Source organism: Tupaia chinensis, unplaced genomic scaffold (genome assembly GCF_000334495.1).
Source record: "Tupaia chinensis unplaced genomic scaffold, TupChi_1.0 Scaffold146584_1, whole genome shotgun sequence".
In the NCBI taxonomy this organism is placed as follows: Eukaryota; Metazoa; Chordata; class Mammalia; order Scandentia; family Tupaiidae; genus Tupaia; species Tupaia belangeri.
This window is the reverse complement of record NW_006206439.1, coordinates 314,509-340,882: the sequence shown is the minus strand read 5'-3', so window position 1 is coordinate 340,882 and position 26,374 is coordinate 314,509. Positions and strand designations below refer to the sequence as shown.

The 26,374-nt window shown below is 45.1% G+C and overlaps 1 protein-coding gene across 1 annotated transcript in view; it reads left to right on the top strand.

Annotated features, from left to right (window-relative positions):
- Nucleotides 1-26,374, top strand: part of OXSR1 (oxidative stress responsive kinase 1) — an 82,557-nt gene that overhangs the window by 1,918 nt on the left and 54,265 nt on the right. Inside the window, exons 3-7 of the mRNA XM_006168966.2 lie at nucleotides 103-243; nucleotides 1,083-1,152; nucleotides 9,348-9,426; nucleotides 10,139-10,251; nucleotides 19,078-19,186. Coding sequence (XP_006169028.1) covers nucleotides 103-243; nucleotides 1,083-1,152; nucleotides 9,348-9,426; nucleotides 10,139-10,251; nucleotides 19,078-19,186 — 512 coding nt within the window. The remainder of the gene's footprint in view (nucleotides 1-102; nucleotides 244-1,082; nucleotides 1,153-9,347; nucleotides 9,427-10,138; nucleotides 10,252-19,077; nucleotides 19,187-26,374) is intronic.

Here is a 26,374-nt window from a genome sequence, read left to right as displayed (position 1 = left end):
AGAGGATGGACCGCTGCGGACGGCGGTGAGGTCAAGCAAAGAAAGCCCCGCTGAGAAGGGGGCATTTGAGGAAAGACCTAGAGGAGGTGTGCTTATCTGCAGGAAGTTCCTTCCAAGCACGCAGACAAGAACCAAGCTCTGGAGTTTGCAGCAGGCTGATGCCTTCAGCAGTGGTAAGGAGGTGTGGGGGCAGCGAGGGCAGACGAGGCAGGGCGAAGAGACAGACAGGCGAAACCTTGAAAGGTAAGGTGGCGGGGACAGATGGCCCCGACTGTCACATTGTGAGTTGTTGTAGAAACTTGGCTTTTGCTTTGAGTAAGATTGAAAACCACTGCAGGATTTGAGCAGCGTTTTGGCATGATCTGATGTGTGTTTTAAAACTCGGGCTGTTGGGCCAGCAGGTGGCATGGAGGTTAAGGCAGGTGGATCCCACATAGCTGACTCCACGGTTTGAGTCCCCGACCCAGTGACTTGAAAATCACTCCAGGCATGTGTGCTTGTGTGCCCAAATTGGAAGAGTGGAGGAGAAGGGATTGCAGTGTGGCCATCCTCGGGAGGGATAGGGGTAATTTCTCACTTTCCTCCTCTCTGTCTTTGTCTCTGGTGAGAGCACGCACCCTATAACAAACACCTAGAAAACACCTGGGCTACTGTGCGGAAAACAGTTGTGGAAGGGGACAGAAGTCATCGTGGAGGGGGTGAGAAGTCGTCCAGTTCTGGCTATCTGGATATTTGAAAGTGAGAGGGTTTGCTTGCTAGGTTAGATCTGAGAGAGAGGGGAGATAAGCTGATTCCAAGACATTTGGCTGGAGTATCCGGAAGGATGGAGTTACCCCCTCCCCGAGTGAGCGGTGATTCACTGCAGAACTGCGGGGCTGCTTGAATAATTACTCGAAGCATATGGAGGGTGTCTTTATTTTCATCTTCCCATGGAGGGAGTAGCATGATTTTAATGCCGACGACTGTTGTTGCAGCTGTTTCCCTAGTTCTAGGAGTCTCAGTTTTCAGTATGACTGTGACAAGTGGCCTTATTTAGAAAAGGGCCTACAACGGTGTACATTCCTGTTTCCTCCACGTTCCAGGGGACAGCGTCTCTGCATCTTCCAGGACGAACAGTCTGAGCTGGCGCTCCTTAATGAGTGCAAAACCCTAGTAAGAAACACTTGGAAAAAATCTTGATGCAGGGTCAGTCGGGTGGTATGGAGGTTTAAGGCGGCTGGATCCCAAATGACTGGCTACATGGTTCGAGTCCCAGAGTCGGGGCTTGAAAAATATGTGGGGTGCATGTGCCTGTGTGCCTAGAATCCCAATCCCACTGGAGAAGGAATTCCTGTGTGGTCACCCCCGCCCAGGGGGTGATTTCTCACTTTTTCTCTGTCTCTGTCTTCAGGGAGTGCACATGCCCTATAGCAGAATTAAACAAAACAAAACAAAACACAGACAAGAAACTTTGTGTACTCGTTAGGTGATGGCTAGCCAAAATTTGAGGGGAAATATCTTCATAGTTGATCTGATTCTTTTTTTTTTCACAGGTAGGAATAATAGCTACTTTTACGTTCTCGCTGTTAAATTTCCTGTAAAGTGGAAAGAAACTCTGAAAAGTCTCTTAGTCACTGTGATGCTTTAGCAGCCGCTTTTCCGTCTCGGGAGGTAAGCAGGTCGGCATGGTTTCAGTAGCAGGCCCGCCCATGTTTCTGCACGTCCACCCGCTCTGGTGTGTGGTGCACACTTAAGGTTGCAGGTGAAGGACTGAAGAGGAGTGAAAGCCAGGACGTCGGAGTGGGGCATCCAAAATGCACTCCGGGGTGAAACAGGGCAAGTCCGGATTAGGAGGTTTTATTGGAAATTGTTTAAGAAGTTGTCCCTTACCTTACCTTCTTTATTACTCCAGTGCTTAGTGGGCCTCACGGGCGTGTTGATCACTTTCACTCTTGGACGCCTTTTACCCGTACGCCTGTATGCTTCTACCCAAGTCACAGTTTCACACAAGGACGTTTGTTTTTACCATGTGCAGTGCATACATGCTTTCTATTAAATGACATTTGTGTCAAGAAAAAGGGTGGTTGGGGGGCCAGCAGAAGCTGTGATAGTTACGTTGCTGACCTCCTGCAAAGAAGTCCTGGACCCGGTGGCTTCAAACTCATGCTGGGCACGTGTGCGTACGTTACCCAAAATCCTGAGAGGACAATGGAGGAGAAGGGATTGTGGTGTGGCCATCCCTCCAAAGGGTGGTTTCTCACTTTCTTTCTGTCTCTCTGGTGAGCACACATGCCCTATAGCAAATAATCTCTCAAAAAAAGAAAAGAAAAGAAAAGAAAAATGACCGCTAAACCCATTAAACTGATTTGTCATTTAAAACACCCTGCATTAAGGAAGGGATGTATGTGTGGGCAATCATTCTGTATTATTAGAACATTATAAAATATTAGAGAATAGTTAAGATATGAGCTTTTAGGGAGCAGCAGATGGCATAATGTTACGTCGCTGGACTCCTACATAGTCAACCGCAGTTTTAGCTCAGACCTAGAGACTTAAAACATATGCCGGGCGTGTGTGCATGTGTGCTCAACATCCTGAGAGGAGAATGGAGGAGAAAGGATTATGGTGTGGCCATCTCCCCTAGTGGGTGATTTTTCGCTTTTTGTCTCTCTGTCTCTTTGGTGAGCGCGCGCACCCTATAGCAAAAATCTCTTAAAAAGAAAAAAAGATACGAACTTTTACAGATATTCTTTCCTATTTTCTTACTATTTAATTGGTATTTTCTATGAAGTAAATATCGTTCCCCTAAAAGAACATCATTGGCTCTTTTGAATCAGTGATACTCAGAGTAGTGAGTTTTTACTACATTACAGTAGTCCTTTATATTAATATTAGGACCTTAACATACTTGTCAGTGGCTGGGCAGTATTTTGGCATTTGTTTTGGGAATAACATTTGAACGTGGGGTGAAAGGACTAGAACCTGCAGATCTCTTTACCGTCCAGCGTGGGAAATGCTCACAGCCTGTCCTTTGTCCAGATATTACATCCCTCCACACCTCAGTGTCTTGCTCCTTGGGAGACTGGTTCATTCAAGTGAGTCTTCAAGTAAAAGGAAGACCATTTAGTGTATAAACAGTTACGATCGGTAATACTGAGATTTGGTATTTCATTATTAGTGAAATTGATTCTGTGTTTACTAATGACTAGGGAATAATAACTAAACTTAAAAAAAATATTCTTTACATTTTTAACTCCAGCATTGTTTTGATTTATATAGGCTATGCCATAAAGATGAAATTTCAGGATAAATAGCCAATGTTGGATTATCTAGGGTATAGTTTGAGAATGATACTAGTTAAAAACGTAATAATACCATTAGATAGTACCTTTATGAAAGTTATATAGAATCGGTGAATGGATATACTACCAGCTGATGCCTGTTTCTGGGACCAGAGGTACCAAATGTGGAGGCCGGAGGCCACCTTCTATGACTTGAGAATGCCTCTCTTCCCCCCTCCTTTTTGCTGTAGGGCACATTCCCTTGACCAGAGCGACACAGATTGAGAGACAAAGAGGGAAATGAGATGATGATCGCCCCCCCCCCCCCCCCCACTGGAATTCCTCCTCCTCCGTTCTCCTCTCAGGATCCTTCTCCTCCATTTTTCTCAGGATTTTGGACACTCACACACACACCTGGTGTGTTTTTCAAGCCACTGGGTCTGGGTCTCAGACCACGAAGTTAGCCAGTGGGATCCAGCCACCTTGACCACCATGCCTCCAACTGGGGTGAGAATGCCTCTTCTCTCGAAAGACAGATAAAGTGACTGGTGATGAGCTTCCTTCTCCTTAGCCTCCTCCTCCTGCTCCCTGGCATTTCTGATTTGGCTAGTGGCCTCCCACTGAAGGCAGAGAGGGTTGTTCAGTTTCTTCAGTCGTCCATGCACACAAAGCTAGGAGAGGAAGGGGTGTGAGAGGGGGAACTTAACGGCAGGCCGTTCAGCCTAACTGTCCTGAAGAAGTTTGGCCAAGGGGGAGACAGACTGAACTATTTCAGGAGGGGTCTGTTGGATCATTTCTTTTTTCATTTTTCCTTTTTTTTTTTTTTGAGAGCTTTTTGCTGTAGGGCGCGTGCGCTTGCCAGAAAGAGAGACAGAGAGACAGAAAGCGAGAAATCACCCCCCAAGGGATTGCTACACTGCAATTCCTTCTCCTCCATTCTCCTCTCGAGATCTTGGGCACGCACACACACATGCGCCTGGCGTGAGTTTAAGCCACCGGGTCTGGGACGCGAACTGCGGTTGACTACATGGGAGTCCCGCAACATAGCCATTACGCTAACTTCTGGTCCCATGAACTTCTCATTTTGATGAGCTAAGGTCTGTCAGGTTTTTCTTTTGCAGATGCTTTTGGCATCATGTCTAAGAACTCTTTGGACTTAGGGCCCCCACCCCCAGCCCGTCTTCTGTGTTTTTTTTTTTTTAATAATTAATTTATTTAAGTTTATTTGTTTAAATTTGACTCTGTAGTTATCACTGAGAGACAGAGAGGGAAAGTGAGAAAGCAAGCCGCCAGGTCTGGGACTGGAACTGTGGTCGGCCATGTGGGAGTCCCGCACTCTTAACTACCATGTCACCTGCCAGCCCCTCTGTGCTCTTTTCTTAACGTTTTATATTTCACATTTAAGTCTGTAATCTATTCTGAGTTAAGTTTTGTTTAAGGTATGACGTTCAGTGACCTTAATGCCATGTGTTGAAAAAGCCTACCTCACCTCCATTGAATTGCTTTTGTGCCATTGTCAGAAATCACTGGGGTCCCAGCCGCTGACTGCAGGGTGGCCAAGGCCGCATTGGAGATCTGGGTTCAGTTCAGGGCCCAGCCTAAGCAGGTCAGGTGTGGTCCATTGGTCCTAGCTAACGGGGAGGTGAGCGGGAGGGTGTGACTTGGGGAGACCCTGTGAAAAACACCTCTCTCTCCCCCTCCCTAGCTTTCACTAAACAAAACCACACAACAAACTAAAACAAAGAGCCCCCCAAAAGTAGGGCACATTTGTGTGGATCTGTTCCTTGGGTTTGTATTCTGGGGTGCGTGTGTCCATGTGCGGGCGCGCATGTGCACAGATCCCCTGGTCTTGAGTATTCTAGCTGTATAGTAAATCTTGAAGTTGGGTATATGAGTTTTTTACGTAGTCGTTCTTCACTACTGCATTGGCTATTCTAGCGCCTTTCCACACAGACGTTAAAATAAGTTTGTCAATAAGTGCTCTGCTAGCATTTTGACAGGAATTGCGTTAAATTTGGGGAGTGTTGATTCCTACGTTAAGTCTTAAAATCCACGAACACAGTCTTTCCAGTTATTTAGGTTCCCTTTGCTGTCTTTCATCTGTTTTGTAATTTTCTAGATATAGATTCTGTATGTGTTTCATTAGCTTTCTATGTAAGTATTTAATTCCGAGGGGAGGGTAATTGTAATTGCATGTTAAAATTTTTGTTCTACCTGATCGTGTACAGTATTGCAACTGATTTTAATGTGTTGATTTCGTATGTTGCAGCCTTGCCAGACTTACTGTATAGGTACCATGACATTTGTCATCTAACTGATAGGGACAGTTTTCTTTCTTTCTTTCTTTCCGATGTGGTTACCTCGTGTTTCCTTTCTTGCTTTATTGTGGTAGATAGGACTTCTCGTACTATGTGGAGAAAAGTGAAGTGACCATCCTCGCCCTGCTCCCAGCTTAGAGGGGAAGCAGTTTTTACCATTAAACAAGACGTTAGCTATACATTATTTATTGTGGAGGTTCTTTGTGAAGTTGAAGAAGTCCCTCTGTATTCCTAGTTTGCTGAGAGCTAAAAATATGACATTTTTTCCCCAAATGCCTTTTTTGTTTTAGTTGATAAGATCTTATGACTTTTGGGGCTGGCAGGTTGTGTGGTGAGCCTGAATATCCTCGCGCTGGACTCCCACATGTCCACCTGCGGTTCAAGTCCCAGACCTAGTGGCTTGCTTCCTCACTTTCTCTCTTTAGTCAAATTTAAATAAATAAATAAATAAAATATATTTTTTAAAAAAATAAGATCTTACGATTTTTCCTTAGCCTGTTGATACATTGATTTTTTTTTTAATGTTATACCATCCTTGCTTACCTTGGATACATTCTACTTGATTGTGGTGTATTATCTGTTGCTAGATTCAATTTGCAATATTTTGTTAAGGGTTTTTGGATCTAAGTTCATGAGAAATATCGGTGTGTAATTTTCTGTTCTGAGCTTTGTCTGGTTTTGGTACCAGTAAAACGGCCTCATAAAGTGAACCGGGAAATGTTTTTCTTTCATTTCTTAGAAGATGTTGTGTAAAATGACTGTTAATCCTTGTAGTGTTTGGTAAAATTCTCTGTCTGGTCCCTGAGATTTTTTTTCAGGAACCTTGAAATTACAGATTCACTTTCTTTAACAGTTACAGGATTATTCGTTTCATTTTGGCCGAGTCTTTATAGTTTGTTGTTTTGGAAGAATATGTTCTTTATTCCCCCTAAATTGTTGGATTATGAGCTGAAATTATTTGTAGCATTCCCTTTTTTCCTAAAAAATGGGATAAAATCCACCATTTAAAATGTGCACTGTGAGTGGCTTCAGTGTGTTCATACTGTTCTGCGCCCGTCACCATCAGCTCACTCCATACATCGCGTCACAGAAAGACCATAAGCACTCACTCACTTCTCACCCCCACCCCCCCAGCAACCACCAGTCTGTTCTCTGCCTCTCTGGACTTGCCTATCTGAACATTTCATATAAATGGAATCATGCAATATGATTTTTTATCCCTGGCTTCTCTCAGCATGTCTCGAGGTTTATCCACGCCATAGCACGGACTGGTATTTGTTCCTTGGGTCATGGCTGTATCACTCCACCCTCTGCTTCCATTGTTGCATTTCTTTTTTTTTTTGGGGGGGGGAGGTTTTTGCTATAGGGTGTGTGTGCTCGCCAGACAGACACAGAGAGAGACATAGAGACAGAAAGCGAGAAATCACCCCCAGGGTGGATGGCCACGTCGCAATCCCTTCTCCTCCATTCTCCTCTCGGGATCTTGGGCACGCATGCACACACGCTCGGTGTGAGTTTTAAGCCACTGGGTCCGGGACTCGAACCGTGGTCAGCTACGTGGGAGTCCAGCGGCATAGCCATTACGCCAACTGCTGGTCCCGCATTATCACATTTCTAACTCTGAGCCCCCTGCCTCCTCCTTTCACCCACAAGGAGCCTTTTGATTTGACCTATCTGGATAACCCAGGATACTCTCCCCCATCTCAGGATCCCTAATTTAACAACATCTACAAAGTCCTTTTTGCCCTATGGGTAACCTATTCAGTTTCAGGGATGAGGTCACGTGCATCTTTGGGGAGGAGCATATTCTCCCTACCACGTGGATTTTACACCTTTTCTCATCATCCCACTTCCCTGAGGCGCTGTTCTGTTCATCAGTCTGTTCTCTGTCTGTTGTTTCAATGTACCGGTTCGTTGGGAAAGTCAAGACACATTTTTTTTTTTGGAGAGGTTTTCGCTATAGGGCGCGTGCGCTAGCCAGACAGACAGAGAGATAGAGAGACAGAAAGCGAGAAATCACCCCCCATGGGGGATGGTCACGCCGCAATCCCTTCTCCTCCATTCTCCTCTCAGGATCTTGGGCACGCATGCACATGCGCCTGGCGTGAGTTTAAGCCAATGGGTCCGGGATGCCAACCGTGGTCGTCTATGTGAGTCCAGCGATATAGCCATTACGCCAACTGCTGGTCCCCAAGACACATTTTTGCATAGAAAACTACGTCATGACTTTTCCGATGACCTAATAACTAGTACACTGTGGGTGTCCCCAAGTTCACTGAACTTACTCTTTGCCACCTCCTCTCACAATCGAGCCTGTCCTCCAGATGTGTTCTCGTAATCGTGTTTCAGTTGTATAATTTCCACTTGGTACTTTAAGAAATAAGTTCTGTATTTTTTTCTGAGATCTTTTCTGCTATTTGTTTCAAGATAATTCTAGTTGTTTGTTGAAGCATTTTATGACAGCTGCTTTAAAAATCTGCTCAGGGGGACCAGCAGTTCACGTAATGGCCATGTTGCTGGACTCTCACATAGTCAGCTGTGGTTTGAGTCCCGGCCCCGGCGGCTTAAACTCACGCTGGGTGCATGTGCGTGCATGCCCAAGATCCCGAGAGGAGAACGGAGGAGAAGGGATTGCGGCGTGGCCATCCCCCCTGGGGGGTGATTTCTCGCTTTCTGTCTCTGTCTCTCTCTGTCTGTCTGGCGAGCGCACACGCCCTATAGCAAAAACCTCTCCAAAAAAAAAAATGTGCTCAGGTAATGGCGGTGTCTGTGTCATCGCGACACTGGTGTCAGCACGATCGTCTTTTCCTCATTCAGGTATGTTTGTCTTGGTTCTGGTTTGATCATGTCTTAGACATTTAAGTTACTATTTTAAGAGACTCTTGATCTTAGTTCTTCTGTTTTAGCAGATAGTTACTCTATTTAGGCTTATTTTATAGATCCTGTCTTTTATGAGCTGTGATTTCAATGGTAATTTAGTTTTTAGATCTTTTTTTTATTAGAGAGGTTTTTGCTGTAGGGAGCGTGCACTTGCTAGAGAGATAGAAAGCGAGAAATCACCCCCCAGGAGGATGGCCACATCACAGGGATTGCGGCGTGGCCATCCCCCCTGGGGGGTGATTTCTCGCTTTCTGTCTCTGTCTCTCTCTGTCTGTCTGGCGAGCGCACACGCCCTATAGCAAAAACCTCTCCAAAAAAAAAAATGTGCTCAGGTAATGGCGGTGTCTGTGTCATCGCGACACTGGTGTCAGCACGATCGTCTTTTCCTCATTCAGGTATGTTTGTCTTGGTTCTGGTTTGATCATGTCTTAGACATTTAAGTTACTATTTTAAGAGACTCTTGATCTTAGTTCTTCTGTTTTAGCAGATAGTTACTCTATTTAGGCTTATTTTATAGATCCTGTCTTTTATGAGCTGTGATTTCAATGGTAATTTAGTTTTTAGATCTTTTTTTTATTAGAGAGGTTTTTGCTGTAGGGAGCGTGCACTTGCTAGAGAGATAGAAAGCGAGAAATCACCCCCCAGGAGGATGGCCACATCACAGTCCCTTCTCCTTCATTCTTTTCTCGGGATTTTGGGCATGCATGCACATGCGCCCAGCGTGAGTTGAAGCTGCGGGTCCAGGACTCGAACCACAGTTGGTTACGTGAGAATCCAGTGACTTAACTGTTATGACATCTGCCGGTCCCCAGTTTTCAGTCTTTTACAGTGTTATTTTCTCCTGCTTTATTTTCCTGGCACTGCTGGAACTCCTGTTCCAGCTCTTCAGGTGCTACTGGGCTGCCTGGCAGGCTTGGGAGCCCTGGCGCTGCTGCTGCTGTGGGCAGACTGGTGTGACACTGCCACAAGTGTGGGACGGGGACGACCTAGCTGCCACCGTGGTGATTCCTGCCTGCCAGTTCGTGGTGGGGTGGAAAGCGTGCAGGTGTGGTGGTGGGTTGGGCCCCTCACTGTGCTGGGTCCTGGATGGAGACGGGGGAATGTGCCTTCCCTGCTGGGTCTCTGCTTGGCTGCCCCTTTCACAGGTGTATGGCCCGAGAGCAGGCTTTTCTCGTTTGTTTGTTCGTTGTTTATCTGTTTATCTGTCTCTCCGTCTCTCCCTCCCTCGCTGTCGGAGTTCCGAGTTGCAGGCTCTGGTGTCCAGTCCAGGGTATGTGGACGATGAGCGGAGAACCCAGTGAACTCACTCTGGCACTGGCCCGAAGTCCCACGGTCCCTAGCTAGTCCAGTTCTGCGTACCTCTCAGAGTTCTCTGATGGTCTGTGGGATGGTTTTGAGGGCGTTTAGTTGCGGATGGAGGAGAGGAGCAGGGAGACGTGAGCCTATGCCATCCTGTTCTAGAACTGGAGCCCTAGCGCGTCTGAGGGTTTATTTGCACTGGTGTTAACGGCAGTGAATAGGAGCCGGCCAAGGTTCCTGCCTTTATTGACACGGTCTTTAGAGGCGCCCTGCATCTGTTCTCGCTGTAGGAACAAGATAAGGGTATCGTTCCCTTGTGGAAGTTGTGTGGGAATTACAAGCGTCTTGTTTTTACATATCCATTTGTGTATTTACTCACAGGGAGTGGAGCAACGGCTGTGGTGCAGGCAGCTTACTGCGCCCCTAAAAAGGAGAAGGTGGCGATAAAGCGGATCAACCTCGAGAAATGTCAGACGAGCATGGATGAGCTCCTGGTACGTTTACTTCATCTTTCTGACACGGAGAGCCGCGCCCCTGCGTCTTCACATTACAGTGCAAAAGAGCTTGAAGTTTTCAGTCCGTGTTTTTTTTTGTTTTTTTTTTTAAGGTTTGTGATTTATGCATTGATACATGTTGTGAAATGTATGAAACCTGGCTAAGTGGAAAGAAAACAGCGAGCTCTAATCCTCTCACTCCAAGATTAACGTTTGCTGTGTCCTCTGCCATGTTTCAGTCTTTGTGTTGTGATACTGTGGTCGTACCTGCCCTATTCATTCAGCAAGTTCTCATAGAACCCTTCCTGTGTCCGCGAACGTGGGTCGGAATTGTTTCAGTGTGCGTATGCATGATGCAGCGGTATTCCATTAAATGGACCACAGTTTGTCCCCATTTTCTGGTATTAGATGACTGCGTTGTTTCCTCTTTTTAATTGTTACAAACAGCACTTGCTTGCTTCTCTTTTTCCTAAAACTAATGTATAATAGTGATTCTTGTGTCAAATGGAATATCCTTTAAAAGGATTGGCCTCTGAGAACCTTGGTGTCAAGTCTGTATTCCGACCATTAATTCAGGATGAGAAAGTGCTCCCTAGGCAGTGTTGACGCCTCCCAAGGCTAGGGAACTGCAGAAGGAAGGAGAGGCTCAAGGATCGATAGCAGTAAGAGATACTCTGGCATGAAATTGCAGTCCCACAGCAATTGTCTGGTTTATGCCCCGTGATACCCAGAATAGTTCTATAGTTTTAAAAACTCTTTCACATTTTAATTCCTCAGTTTCTTTGACTGAAATCGGAAATAATAGTACAGTCACTCGCCCTGTAACAATGTGTTGGTTATTGACAGACTGCCTCTGCCACAGTGGTGCCGTAAGATTATAGTAGAGACGACAGTTTCCTGCCGCCTGTGGACACTGCAGCCGTCCTAGTGTCGTAGAACGACACATGATTCACGTGTTCATGGCGACGCTGCTGTGCACAGACCTGCCGTGCTTCCGACGGGACAGAAGTTTTATGTAGAGCGTTACATATAGTGCATAATACGTGATAATGCTCCTGTACAGCTGTCGTAGTGCTTCCTGCACTTACTGACCCTACTTCTTATGGGGATTTTAGAGTATAATGTTACCGCAATGTATGTGCACGCGTGCGTGTGCACACAGGCACACACGTATACATACACACTATGTATCAGCATGCGTGTGCACACACGCACACACGTATACATACACACTATGTATCAGCATGCGTGTGCACACACGCACACACGTGTACATACACACTATGTATCAGCATGCTTTGTAGTTCTGGCACCAGTCTCATGTCTGCTGCTCATCACAGTTCTTGATTACATCAGTTTTCTCTTGTGCTTGATTTAATCTCAGGTCGTTTTTCTCATCATGACCCTTCCAGCGGGACAAGACCTGGAGGTAAAAGTGATGTTGACGATCCAGATCTTGTATAAGCCTAGGCAAATTTTCTTTTTTTTTTCTGGAGAAGTTTTTGCTATAGGGCATGTGTGCTCACCAAAAAGACAGAGAGAGACAAAGAGACAGAAAGCGAGAAATCACCCCCCAGGGGGGGGTGGTCACGCCGCAATCCCTTCTCCGTTCTCCTCTTGGGATCTTGTGCATGCACGCACATGCGCCTGGCGTGAGTTTAAGTCACCGGGTCCGGGACTCGAACAGTGATCAATTACATGGGAGTCTAGTAATAGCCATTATGCCAACTGTTGGTCCCCAGGCCTAGGCAAATATGTATGTTGTATCTTAGTATATAACTAAAATTTTTTTAAAGTAAAATAATTTAAGTAAAAGAAATGAAAAATAGCAAAAGATGTACAGAATCAGGATGTAAAAGAAAATAGTTTTATACAGTTGTACATCAGTTTTTGTGTTTGAAGCTAAATGTTATTACAAGAGTCAAAAGGTGAAACAATTAAAAAGTTTAAGAAGTAAAAAAAGTTGCACAGTAAGTTATTATTGAAGAAAGAAAAGTACTCTTAATAAATGTAGTGTTGCCTAAGGGTATAGTGTTTATAAAGTCTACAGTAGTATACAGTCATGTCCTAGGCCTTCGGACACATTCCCCTCTCACTCACTCACTCACTCGCCCAGAGCAATGCTCAGTTCAGTGGGATACATCGATGGTAAGTACCCTATACATGTGCACTGTTTATCTTTTCTGCTGGGTTTTTACTCAACTTTTTCTATGTTTAGATTTGTTTGGATTCACAATCCTGTTGTGTTGTGTTATAATTGTCCACAGTGTTCAGTGCAGTCATGTGCTACTGAGTCTGTAGTCTGGGATCCGTAGCTATCCCATGTAACCTGGGTGGACAGCAGGCTAGTCTCTCTAGGTTTATGTACGTACACTCCGATGTTTGCACAATGACGTTTCTCAGAATATAACCTTCTGGGACCAGCAGTTAGCGTAATGGCTATGTCGCTGGACTCCCACGTAGTCAACCGCGATTCGCGTCCCGGACCCAGTGGCTTAAAACTCACACCGGGTGCGTGCGTGTGCGTGCGTGCCCAAGATCCCGAGAGGAGAATGGAGGAGAAGGGATTGTGGCATGACCATCCCCCTTAGGGGGTGATTTCTCGCTTTCTGTCTCTCTGTCTCTCTCTGTCTTTCTGGCAAGCACATGCGCCCTATAGCGAAAACCTCTAAATAAAAAAGAATATAAGCTTTTGTTGAGTGATGTGCAGTTGTGTATAGTTCATTTGATGCATTTCCATTGCTGTTTGAATGAAGCCCAAATTCTTGAACACATTTACAAAGGCCTTTTCCGATAAGGTCCCAGGTAATTAAACAGTCAAAAAGACCTTAAAAACTTCTTTCTAGGCTAGCCCCATAGCTCAGTGGTTAAGGCAGTGTGATCTGAAACAGTCAATTGCTGATCGAGTCCTGGACCTGGTAGCTTGAAAAACATGCTGGAAGTGCGAGTGTGTGCGTGTGTGTGTGCGCCCCAAATCTTGATAGGATGGAGAAATGGAGAAGGGATTGTGGTGTGAGCACACACCACTGTCGGGGGGAGGTGTGCTTCCTCCCTCTCTCTCTCTGTCTCTCTCTCTGTCTCCATCTCTCTGGCAAGTGCACATGCCCTCTGGCAATGAAAAAAACCTCCCTTTTTGTGTTTCAATGTTAATGCAGTAAAATTTCAAAGCCTTCCCTGATGATGACTCCTGCTTTTGTTAATCTGTCTCTCCAGTGCAGTCAGGTAGTTGTAATACTTCCTATGGAACTGTTTATCATTCTGGGTTATAAATTAGTAATCGTCTAACTTCTTCACAGACTGGCAAGTTCACGAGGCCTCACGCCGTAGTTAAGTACCTAGCGCTGTGCCTGGCTCGTGAGAGGCACAGCGGCTCTTAGCAAAGCACGAGCTGTGGAGCCTGAACGGGCTTGCTCACGGCGCCCCGAATACGTCTTCCGTATTTCACCTTTTCAGAAGTCGAATGTGCCTCTCTCGTTACACTGCTTATCACTTCCCTGCATCCTGCAGACCTCAGCCTAGTTCCTGCCGCGTCTGTACAGATGCCCCTAGGCTGAATCCAGTCTTCCTGGTCTCACTTGCCCGCCTTACCTGCTCTGTCCTGTGGGTTCTTGTAACATTTGCATCTTCACTGCCTCCGTGCTATGAGTACGCTGCCCTGCCCTGTCCCGTCCCTCCTGTGTGAGCTCGCTTATCTCTTCAGCCCTGTGTCACTGTGTCAACAGCCAGGTGCCCACTTTCACTCCTTCCTTTTCTTTCACAGTTTTTTTTTTTCCTGGGGGGAGAGGCTTTTGATATAGGGTGCCTGCACTCGCTCTCCAGAGAGACAGAGAGAGACAGAGAGACAGAAAGCGAGAAATCACCCCCCAGTGGGGATGGTCACCGCCACAATCCCTTCTCCTCCATTCTCCTCTCAGGATCTTGGGCACACGCACGCACATGCGCCCGGCGTGGGTTTAAGGCACCGGGTCTGGGACTCAAACCGCGGTCAACTACATGGGAGTCCAGGGACATAGCCATTACGCTAACTGCTTTCCCTCTTTCACAGTTATTAATACTTAGCTCTCAGGGCAGAGGACTGTGCTGGTGACTCTGGGGGCTGCAGAATGCATGAGAGGCTCTCATTGTAAAGAAGTTCACATTCAAGTAGAGAAAAGGAGGAATGGGAAACTTGCATTTATTGAGAACTTCTTGTGAATCGGGGGTTATGGTCAGCTTTCGTGCGGTTGATCTTCCCGAACAGAGACCAAGGACATAGGGCAGGAACATGAGAAGGTGGAAAGCTGAGGAAAGTGCTGTAGAATTGTATGTATTCCATTATTTTGCAGGTGTACGGGGTGCCAGGCATAAGTGAGTGCCGGAATATCTTACTTCACGCTGAGCTTACAGTTTTGTGGGGGATGCAGAAAATAAATAGGCAATTACAATGGCTTGGTAGTAGTGTAACTGGCACAGTGGTTAGAATCTGCTTTGAAGTGCTTGCTTCACAGAACTCTGTCTAGCAGGGATGACTGAACAGCAAGCATACACTGTACACTCCAGTCCCTCGCGGGCTACGATGGGAGGGTTCTTGGAAGTGAGGGGAAGGGGCTGACCTAACCCTGGGAGCTGGGAGACTGAGATCAGAAGTGGAGTTAGCGAGGCAAGGATGGTGGGGGGAAGGGTATTGGAAGCAGAGGAAATTGGAGGGTTGCAGATCCAGAGATGGAGGAGGCATGGCTCACTCAGCATTTCTCTTGGCCGGGTCGTAGACTAGGAAGGAATGAGTCCTGAGAGGTGCAGGGCCGGGATCGTGGAGGGCATTTCATTACACAGAATTTAAGTCATCAGCTAAGATAGAGTAAGCTTATAATGTAACCAAACTCAAATCAGGTTCGCTCGCCCAAGCGCTGTAAAACCAAGCCATAGGCACATGGTGTGATGAAGGAAAGTACAGCTTTATTGCAAAGCGCAAAGCAAGGAGAGCGGGCAGCTCATGCTGAAAAGACCCAGTCTCCCCGAGATGTTCCCCACATGCTTTTTTAAGGACAAAATTAGGGGCAGAGGTCCCAGGCACATGATCAGTTCAGTGATTGGTTCAAGAGGGTGTGATCATCTCGTGGGCATGATGAGGCCTTAGATAGTCAAATTCCTCTTCAGGTGTCTGGAACCGTTCAGCCTGGAGTCTCTGAGCTCACAACCAGCAGTTTCCAGCCTACAAAACATCTTACATATTGAAATGAAAACCTTCTTTGCTTTAAGTGAGAGTTTTAGAGGTCAAATGGCCCTCACTCGTGGCCCATGTTGGTCATTATCATAACCAAAGTCTGAAGACTTACTCCTTACTCTGGGCCATTACAGCGCAAATGGACTTTATATTTCAGGAACCCTAGAAAATACATTAGGGGGTTCTTGCTCGGTTACAATAACACTTTTGGGGTGCGTGCGTGTGCGTGCGTGCCCAAGATCCCGAGAGGAGAATGGAGGAGAAGGGATTGTGGCATGACCATCCCCCTTAGGGGGTGATTTCTCGCTTTCTGTCTCTCTGTCTCTCTCTGTCTTTCTGGCAAGCACATGCGCCCTATAGCGAAAACCTCTAAATAAAAAAGAATATAAGCTTTTGTTGAGTGATGTGCAGTTGTGTATAGTTCATTTGATGCATTTCCATTGCTGTTTGAATGAAGCCCAAATTCTTGAACACATTTACAAAGGCCTTTTCCGATAAGGTCCCAGGTAATTAAACAGTCAAAAAGACCTTAAAAACTTCTTTCTAGGCTAGCCCCATAGCTCAGTGGTTAAGGCAGTGTGATCTGAAACAGTCAATTGCTGATCGAGTCCTGGACCTGGTAGCTTGAAAAACATGCTGGAAGTGCGAGTGTGTGCGTGTGTGTGTGCGCCCCAAATCTTGATAGGATGGAGAAATGGAGAAGGGATTGTGGTGTGAGCACACACCACTGTCGGGGGGAGGTGTGCTTCCTCCCTCTCTCTCTCTGTCTCTCTCTCTGTCTCCATCTCTCTGGCAAGTGCACATGCCCTCTGGCAATGAAAAAAACCTCCCTTTTTGTGTTTCAATGTTAATGCAGTAAAATTTCAAAGCCTTCCCTGATGATGACTCCTGCTTTTGTTAATCTGTCTCTCCAGTGCAGTCAGGTAGTTGTAATACTTCCTATGGAACTGTTTATCATTCTGGGTTATAAATTAGTAATCGTCTAACTTCTTCACAGACTGGCAAGTTCACGAGGCCTCACGCCGTAGTTAAGTACCTAGCGCTGTGCCTGGCTCGTGAGAGGCACAGCGGCTCTTAGCAAAGCACGAGCTGTGGAGCCTGAACGGGCTTGCTCACGGCGCCCCGAATACGTCTTCCGTATTTCACCTTTTCAGAAGTCGAATGTGCCTCTCTCGTTACACTGCTTATCACTTCCCTGCATCCTGCAGACCTCAGCCTAGTTCCTGCCGCGTCTGTACAGATGCCCCTAGGCTGAATCCAGTCTTCCTGGTCTCACTTGCCCGCCTTACCTGCTCTGTCCTGTGGGTTCTTGTAACATTTGCATCTTCACTGCCTCCGTGCTATGAGTACGCTGCCCTGCCCTGTCCCGTCCCTCCTGTGTGAGCTCGCTTATCTCTTCAGCCCTGTGTCACTGTGTCAACAGCCAGGTGCCCACTTTCACTCCTTCCTTTTCTTTCACAGTTTTTTTTTTTCCTGGGGGGAGAGGCTTTTGATATAGGGTGCCTGCACTCGCTCTCCAGAGAGACAGAGAGAGACAGAGAGACAGAAAGCGAGAAATCACCCCCCAGTGGGGATGGTCACCGCCACAATCCCTTCTCCTCCATTCTCCTCTCAGGATCTTGGGCACACGCACGCACATGCGCCCGGCGTGGGTTTAAGGCACCGGGTCTGGGACTCAAACCGCGGTCAACTACATGGGAGTCCAGGGACATAGCCATTACGCTAACTGCTTTCCCTCTTTCACAGTTATTAATACTTAGCTCTCAGGGCAGAGGACTGTGCTGGTGACTCTGGGGGCTGCAGAATGCATGAGAGGCTCTCATTGTAAAGAAGTTCACATTCAAGTAGAGAAAAGGAGGAATGGGAAACTTGCATTTATTGAGAACTTCTTGTGAATCGGGGGTTATGGTCAGCTTTCGTGCGGTTGATCTTCCCGAACAGAGACCAAGGACATAGGGCAGGAACATGAGAAGGTGGAAAGCTGAGGAAAGTGCTGTAGAATTGTATGTATTCCATTATTTTGCAGGTGTACGGGGTGCCAGGCATAAGTGAGTGCCGGAATATCTTACTTCACGCTGAGCTTACAGTTTTGTGGGGGATGCAGAAAATAAATAGGCAATTACAATGGCTTGGTAGTAGTGTAACTGGCACAGTGGTTAGAATCTGCTTTGAAGTGCTTGCTTCACAGAACTCTGTCTAGCAGGGATGACTGAACAGCAAGCATACACTGTACACTCCAGTCCCTCGCGGGCTACGATGGGAGGGTTCTTGGAAGTGAGGGGAAGGGGCTGACCTAACCCTGGGAGCTGGGAGACTGAGATCAGAAGTGGAGTTAGCGAGGCAAGGATGGTGGGGGGAAGGGTATTGGAAGCAGAGGAAATTGGAGGGTTGCAGATCCAGAGATGGAGGAGGCATGGCTCACTCAGCATTTCTCTTGGCCGGGTCGTAGACTAGGAAGGAATGAGTCCTGAGAGGTGCAGGGCCGGGATCGTGGAGGGCATTTCATTACACAGAATTTAAGTCATCAGCTAAGATAGAGTAAGCTTATAATGTAACCAAACTCAAATCAGGTTCGCTCGCCCAAGCGCTGTAAAACCAAGCCATAGGCACATGGTGTGATGAAGGAAAGTACAGCTTTATTGCAAAGCGCAAAGCAAGGAGAGCGGGCAGCTCATGCTGAAAAGACCCAGTCTCCCCGAGATGTTCCCCACATGCTTTTTTAAGGACAAAATTAGGGGCAGAGGTCCCAGGCACATGATCAGTTCAGTGATTGGTTCAAGAGGGTGTGATCATCTCGTGGGCATGATGAGGCCTTAGATAGTCAAATTCCTCTTCAGGTGTCTGGAACCGTTCAGCCTGGAGTCTCTGAGCTCACAACCAGCAGTTTCCAGCCTACAAAACATCTTACATATTGAAATGAAAACCTTCTTTGCTTTAAGTGAGAGTTTTAGAGGTCAAATGGCCCTCACTCGTGGCCCATGTTGGTCATTATCATAACCAAAGTCTGAAGACTTACTCCTTACTCTGGGCCATTACAGCGCAAATGGACTTTATATTTCAGGAACCCTAGAAAATACATTAGGGGGTTCTTGCTCGGTTACAATAACACTTTTGGCTCAGGTTCCTACTCTGAATCGAGTTTCTAACTGTTTCAGTAAGTTTCTCTTTAGTGTGTACTTATTAGTCATTTTATAAAAATGGGATGCAGTCATTCGGTAGAAACCAGCCAACCTACTAAATAAATAAAACCCCACACAAACAAACAAAAAGATGAGCCCTCTATTAGTAATTGGCCTCTGTGTCTCGAAACCCAGATTTCTTAAGATGGCTCTTTAAGGTGCCTTTTAATAAAAAATGAAAATATGTGTCCCCGTGGAGGCCTCCTGCGTGCCGCCCCAGGGTGTGAGAAGCGGAGCCTCTTTCTAGCTGCAGACATAGCGAGCGTTCCGAGAGGATGGGGTAGACAGCACGAACGAGAGGAACCACTGTTCTTGAGATCAGGCCCACGGAAGTCCCAGAGGAGTTGTCACACAGTCCTGCAATCCCCAAATCTGGGTTAACTGATTGGAGTGTTTGTTTTAGGTTCGTGTATAATGAATGATCGTGTTTTCTCATCTTTATAGAAAGAAATTCAAGCCATGAGTCAGTGCCATCACCCCAACATCGTGTCCTACTACACGTCGTTCGTGGTGAAAGACGAGCTGTGGCTAGTCATGAAGCTGCTCAGTGGAGGTGAGTGGGTGCAGGGCGGTGCTGCTTCACGGGGGGCGACGCGCCTCCGCTTCATCCTGAGTGGGTTATCGTGGACAGCTGCCTCTGAGGACACTGAGACTGCGGGATCTGCTGGCGACGCCCATGTCTGAGCCGACTTGCTCCTGTTGTATTTGGCTGTCATGCCTCTTAACTCCCTCTCAACTTAGGATGGGCCCCCGCTTCTCCCTCTAGCATGGACTTAGGAAGGGCCTAGTTCAGTTATCTTGTGGAAGGTTCCACATTCTGGGTTTATGCAGGGATACGCTCGTCTACTTACAAACGAAAATTCTATTCAAAGGCCTGATTATATTCACGTTAAGTATTTTAGGGCAAAATGCTTCGTAGGTGATGCTGTGTGTACTTCGTATTATATCTCATCAGGACACATCAGGAGGTACTTGCTATCTGGTTGTGCTTTTTTTTTTTTTTTTTTTTCTTTATTTTATTTATTTCTGAATTTGACCACAGTCACAGAGAGAGAAAGGGAAAGTGAGAAAGCAAGCCGCCAGGTCCAGGCTGTGGTCGGCCATGTGGGAGTCTAGCACCTTAATCACCATGCCACCTGCCAGCCCCTCTGGTTGTGTTTTTAATAATGTTTGTTTTGTTTGCTTAAGATTGTGACAGCCAGGTCTCTCTCTGGAAAAGTTCACTTTTTTCCCTTTGCAGCTAGCAAGTAATCTGTGAGGTGATAATTTGGCTGTGAACACCCAGTTCCCCGTAAGTCTTTCATGTCATGATTTTAGCAACCCTTGTTTGAATCAGATATTTCACTGGGGTTGTAAGATAGTGGGTTTCCCTATTGCATTGTTTCTTGTACATTTATAAACTGGCATTCTTTTTTTTTTTTTTCCTTGGAGAGATTTTTGCCTATAGGGTTGCTATCTGGTTGTGCTTTTTTTTTTTTTTTTTTTTTCTTTATTTTATTTATTTCTGAATTTGACCACAGTCACAGAGAGAGAAAGGGAAAGTGAGAAAGCAAGCCGCCAGGTCCAGGCTGTGGTCGGCCATGTGGGAGTCTAGCACCTTAATCACCATGCCACCTGCCAGCCCCTCTGGTTGTGTTTTTAATAATGTTTGTTTTGTTTGCTTAAGATTGTGACAGCCAGGTCTCTCTCTGGAAAAGTTCACTTTTTTCCCTTTGCAGCTAGCAAGTAATCTGTGAGGTGATAATTTGGCTGTGAACACCCAGTTCCCCGTAAGTCTTTCATGTCATGATTTTAGCAACCCTTGTTTGAATCAGATATTTCACTGGGGTTGTAAGATAGTGGGTTTCCCTATTGCATTGTTTCTTGTACATTTATAAACTGGCATTCTTTTTTTTTTTTTTCCTTTGGAGAGATTTTTGCTATAGGGCGTGTGCGTTAGCCAGACAGAGAAAACAGAATTTTCACTTTAGTCTTACAATGAAATACAGGTATTGCAACTGCAAACAGTAGATCCTTGGCATGTATGGAGTGAATATTTTGTTATGGCGACCTGAAGGCCCATGCATTTAATAAATTAGTCATTTTGCCCAGGTGTGGATTTGAATCACATGGCAAGATTGGGAGGACTCGTGAGCGATGGAGCCATCCCAGTCTTCCCATCGGCGTTGCTTGGTTTTGTTGGTATACGTTTCTTTTGTGGGAGTATGCTTTTCAGTTTTGGAATATAGAGTTATAGACAAGAGAATCCATGGTGGTTTAGTTCCCAGGTCTAATACCACACCTCACCCTCTTCCCAGAGAAGCTGTAAAGGAAAAACCATAGGCTATAGAATTAAATTCCGTCTTTCCTACCTAGCAGTTGATATCATTGGAAAACCATTTTGACTCTTCGATTCTTTTTGCTTGTCTTTCAAATGGGAAGACCTTTTATTGTATCCCAGGGTCTAGGCGAGGAGTCAGTGAGTATCTTCAGCACCCACCCCTGTACTGATGTGTAACAGGTGCACAGGAAGTTGTAGTCCTTCCCAGTAATGACTCCTTGCTCTTTGCTGCTTCTCAGTGTAGCCAGAATCACCTTTTTGTCTCACTCCCATTAGTGACACACTGGAGAGGCTGGATTGTTTTGTTAAAGGCCCTGTTGATGTGATGGTTAGAAGCCTTGCTAACACCAACCACCTTTCAAGATGGTGGTCAAGCATGGTTCTTTCAGTTTGGACAGATATGGGAATATTAGGTAATATCATATCTTTTGTTATTGATCACTTATAGTATATTTTTTCTTTACTTGTAATTTACAACCATGTATAATACAACGTTTTTAATGTTTTGCAAAAAAGTCCTCTGATAAATAGGAACAAATTGCTTTATTCTCTCATCCATTCCTGTATGCCAGCCCACCCTTTCTGCTACTCCTAAACAGAATGACTTTAAGGGTTTCTGTTTATCTCTCAGCGAGTAAATGTCCTGATCACAGATGGGGCGGGCAGGACATGGAGGTGGCCGGGATGTCTTTAAAGTAGCTCCACGTCCCTTCTGGCCTTAGGGCTCCTGGGAGAGTGCCCAGTGTTTGCAGCTCACACCCAGCAAATAGTTCCTGAAGAAAACTTCCAAGGGTCCCAGGTTTAAACTCTATACTTACTTGTACTTTTATGAGCCCTCATAGTCATTATATGTAAACCTTTTTTTTTTCTCTTTAATTTGTTAGCGGGCACATGTGTGTAGAGAGAGACAGAGAGGAGCATGCCCCCTCCCGGCGGGGCCTGGTCACGCCGCAGCCCTTCTCCTTCGTGTCTGCACTCTTGGGATTTGGTGCATGGACGTCCACACACCAGGCATGGTTTTGAAGCTGCTGGGGCACGGATTTGAATCACATCATCTGCATGGGGTATCTGGCTCCCTAGGCACAGGACCGTGGTGCCAGCCCTATCTCTAAACCCTTTTATTTTTTATTTATTTATTTTTTTAAGGTTTTTCCATAGGGTACTTGAGCTCACTGGAAAGAGATAGAGAGAGGGAAAATGAGAAAACATCCCTGGGGGCATGGCTACGCTGCAATCCCTTTTTCTCTATTCCCCCCTCAGGAGTCTGGGCACGCACACACATGTGCCCAATGTGATTTTCAAGCCACTGGGTCCAGGACTTGAACTGCAGTTGAAGAGGTGGGAGTCCAGGGCCTTAATCCCCATGCCACCTGCTATTAAAAATGTCTCACATTTTTATGTTTTAAATGTTACAGATTTTCCATATTTTTTTTCGAAAAATAAAATCTTGCTTTTTATTTTATTTATTTATTTATTTTTGGAGAGGAATTTTTTTTTTTTTTTTTTTTGCTATAGGGCACGTGCACTCGCCAGACAGACAGAGAGAGACATAGAGCCAGAAAGCGAGAAATCACCCCCCCGGGGGGATGGTCACGCCCCACACCCTTCTCCTCCATTCTCCTCTCGGGATCTTGGGCACGCACGCACATGCGCCCGGCGTGAGTTTTAAGCCACCGGGTCTGGGACGCGAACCGCGGTCGGCTACGTGGGAGTCCAGCGACATAGCCATTACGCTAACTGCTGGTTCCCTTGCTTTTATTGTTACAAAGCGAATAAATATTAAGCAATATTTCGAACACAAGCTAAAACTAAGTATAACTTAAATTTTATTATTTTTTTGAAAGGAAACAGTGTCAGGATTTATAGCTCAATTAAAATGCCCTTGATCAAATACTTACTGATCATCAATATGTTGATGAATCAAACTTTCACTTCCTTGCTCTCATGGGCCCTACTGCTGATGAAGAGAATTATAATAGATTAACTGTAACTATAGGGGTATTGAATGCCATGAATAAGTATCAAGTGCCATGAAGCCAAGATTCAGGAGAACCTGACCTTATCACAGTGAAATTAACAAAGACCGCTAGTGACCAGCCGAGACCTAAAACATAAGTAATCATGAGCCAGGATGGGATGTGGGTGGGCTTAGTTTCAGGGAAAGGATGGGAGAGGTGATCCTGACAGAAGGAACACTGCAGAAAGGGCATGGATGCAGGACACAGAAGCATGGTGTGTCTCCATGGGGTTGGGGGGCGGCACCGCTGGAGCAGAGAGTGAGAGAATAGAACCATTCCCCGACGTCGAGTTAACAGAAACGTAACATGGATAGGGCGCCTTCTTTCACATCAACCTTTCCTTTCAAAATACCTAGAATAAAAGCATAGTTTTGATTTTGCAACAATGTATTGATGTCATATTTAATAAGCTAATTAAATCATAAAATGAATTGTGGCTATCACCCTTACCCTCACCAACCAGGTGGACCTTACGGTTGAACTGAATTTTATATGTATGTTGATTTTGTGATCGTTTCACAGTGCTTCCTTATAACTGTAATATTTTTATCTTTTCTTAATTAAACCCTGATTTTGAATGTTAGAATTTCTTAGTATGGGAAGTTCATATTTAGAAATTAAAAACACTTGAGAGTCAACTTCAAGAAATTAGGGAGAAACATATAGTCCATCAGATGACCAGAAATCACTGACCACAGAGGCATAAGAAATATGAGAAACCAAGAAAATACCTCTCCCCCAAAGGAAAAGAACAACTCCTCACTATCCACAGATCAGTACAATGGAACTCATAGAAATGTGAGATAAAGAGTTTAGAATATTCATAGTGACAGAGCTAACAGAGATGCAAGAGAAGAGAGACAGTGAACTCCAGAAGATGCGAGAGAAAAGGGAAAAGGAGTTCCAGGAGGTGAGGAAGTCCTTACACGATCAGAAAGAGGAAATACACACCACAAAAAAGAATCAAATAGAACTATTAGATGAAGGCTTTAATACAGGAAATCTAAACCTCTCTTGAAAGTATTAAAAGCAGATTAGATCATGCAGAACATCAAATTTCGGATGTTTAACACAGAATCCCTGGCCTAGAAAAATTCACCACAAAGACTGAGAAAATAACCCCCCAAAATGAGAATAATATACGAGAAGTACTAGATACCATTAATGTCCAAACATCCGGATCATTGGTATCCCAGAAGGTGCAGAAACTAATAAGGGCATTAATCATCTAGTCCATGAAATCCTGGAAGAAAACTTTCCAAACCTAGAGAGGCATTCAGATATCCAGACCCAAGACATGCAAAACAGCCCACATAGAATCAACCGAAGAAGATCTTCTCCAAAGCACGTCATAGCCACAGACAAAGACAAGATGCTAAAATTGGCAAGAGAAACATCAGGTTCCTTACAAAGGATGTCCCATCAGGCTAACAGTGGACCTCTCGTCGGAAACAATGCGGGCGAAGAAAGAATGGGAAAATATATTCACAGTGTTAAGTGAAAAATAATTTCAACTTTAGATGAAAACAGCACTGATTTTCTTCAGTGCTTTGATTTTCATATTTCAGGATTTTTGTCTTCTTTTGAACTGTTGATAGGTTCATGGACCTACTATTTGAACTGAATCCTAACCTTTTTCTTGCTTTAAGTCTTAAGCAAATTTCTCCTAACATTTGTTCATTTTGATTTATTATAGTTAAAACTGCTTTTCTTGGGACTAGCAGTTCGTAATGGCTATGTTGCTGGACTCCCATGTACCTGACCGCGGTTCGAGTCCCGGACCTGGTGGCTTAAACTTACGCCGGGCGCGTGTGCGTGCATGCCCAAGATCCTGAGAGGAGAATGGAGGAGAAGGGATTGCGGTGTGACCATCTCCCCCTGGGGGGTGATTTCTCGCTTTGTATCTCTCTGTCTTTCTGGCGAGCACACACACCCTATAACAAAAACCTCTCCAAAAACAAACAAACAAACAAACAAACCTGCTTTTCTTGCCATTAAAAAATATTTTAAAAATACCTATTTAATGACCACAGTAAGCTATATATCCTCAGTTAAGTGCTGAGTATGTTATAGTAAGTTCATTCTACTCACTGAGTTTTACGCCTAACGTCAGACGTGTTCAGAATTTGTATATATCAGCTAAACTTGCTGTTGAAAGTATTTAAATTAATTAAGATATGTTGTGAATCATTAAAATGTGGGGGGAAGGCATGGAAAGCATCTGTAGATACCAGAGACAGTGTGGGAGGAGGGGGGAGATTGGGAGGGTGAGAGGGAGGGAAGGGGGGGGGGTGGCAGGAAAGAACTATTAATACAAGAAAAAAGTCAGGAGGGCAAAGAATCGTGTGTATGTCTATACCTATCAAGCTTCCTAGTTTGAAAATATAGTCTGTTAGAAATGGGTTATTATCTGTTGGTGATAACGTGTATAGTACCCCCAGCTGGACTGGTGAGAAATATATTCATGTTGGAAGATCCACTTTACAAGCTAAGTGATTCATATGGTTGCATGTATAAAAGAAATTAAAATAAATACATTAAAAAAGAATTTGGGTTTATAATAACTAAGTCCCCTATTTTGTTTTTAAATAAATTGTTGTTAAGCTATTTACTGAGTTTTTTTTTTTTTAATTAGAAATACTTATGGTTGGGAACCATAAGTTAGCGTAATGGCTATGTCTCTGGATTCCCACGTAGTCAACCGCGGTTCGCGTCCCGGACCTGGTGGCTTAGAACTCACACCGGGTGTGTGTGCGTGCATGCCCAAGATCCTGAGAGGAGAATGGAGGAGAAGGGATTGCGGCGTGACCATCCCCCCTGGTGGGTGATTTCTCGCTTTCTGTCTCTGGGGCTCTCTCTGTCTGGCAAGCGCACGTGCCCTATAGCAAAAACCTCTCAAAAAAAAAAATACTTATGGTCTAAATAGCTAATTTTACAATTTATTAGCACCAACTACAGTGTAAGGTTGTTAGAAATCAAACTAAGAAAATTTCTAGAAGAAAAAAGAAAGAAGTACCTGTGGTACTTACAGGAATTTAGTGTAGACATGCAGAAATCTAATTTAGGTCACTGTCTTAGTGAATTGGTTTGCTGTCTAGGGATTCCCTCAGTTTTATCATCTTCTGAGAGAGAAAAAGTATTGGGACTTCTGTGATCTAAGCAGATAAAATATCTGAAAATAACGACCAGTTTGGGCCTTGAAATAGAAGTGTCGAAGTTTTTAAACTTATGCACCGTCTCTTGGTCTGAAATGAAATACTCAGGCCAAGCAATTTTTGCCCGCTTTGAAACCATTCATAGCTCAGGAAGATACAAACAACAGCCCTGGCAGCTAAGCATGAATAAAAACTTCTTTGACATACCAATAACTAAGTGAAATGAGTTGATTTTGTATTTGAAGAGT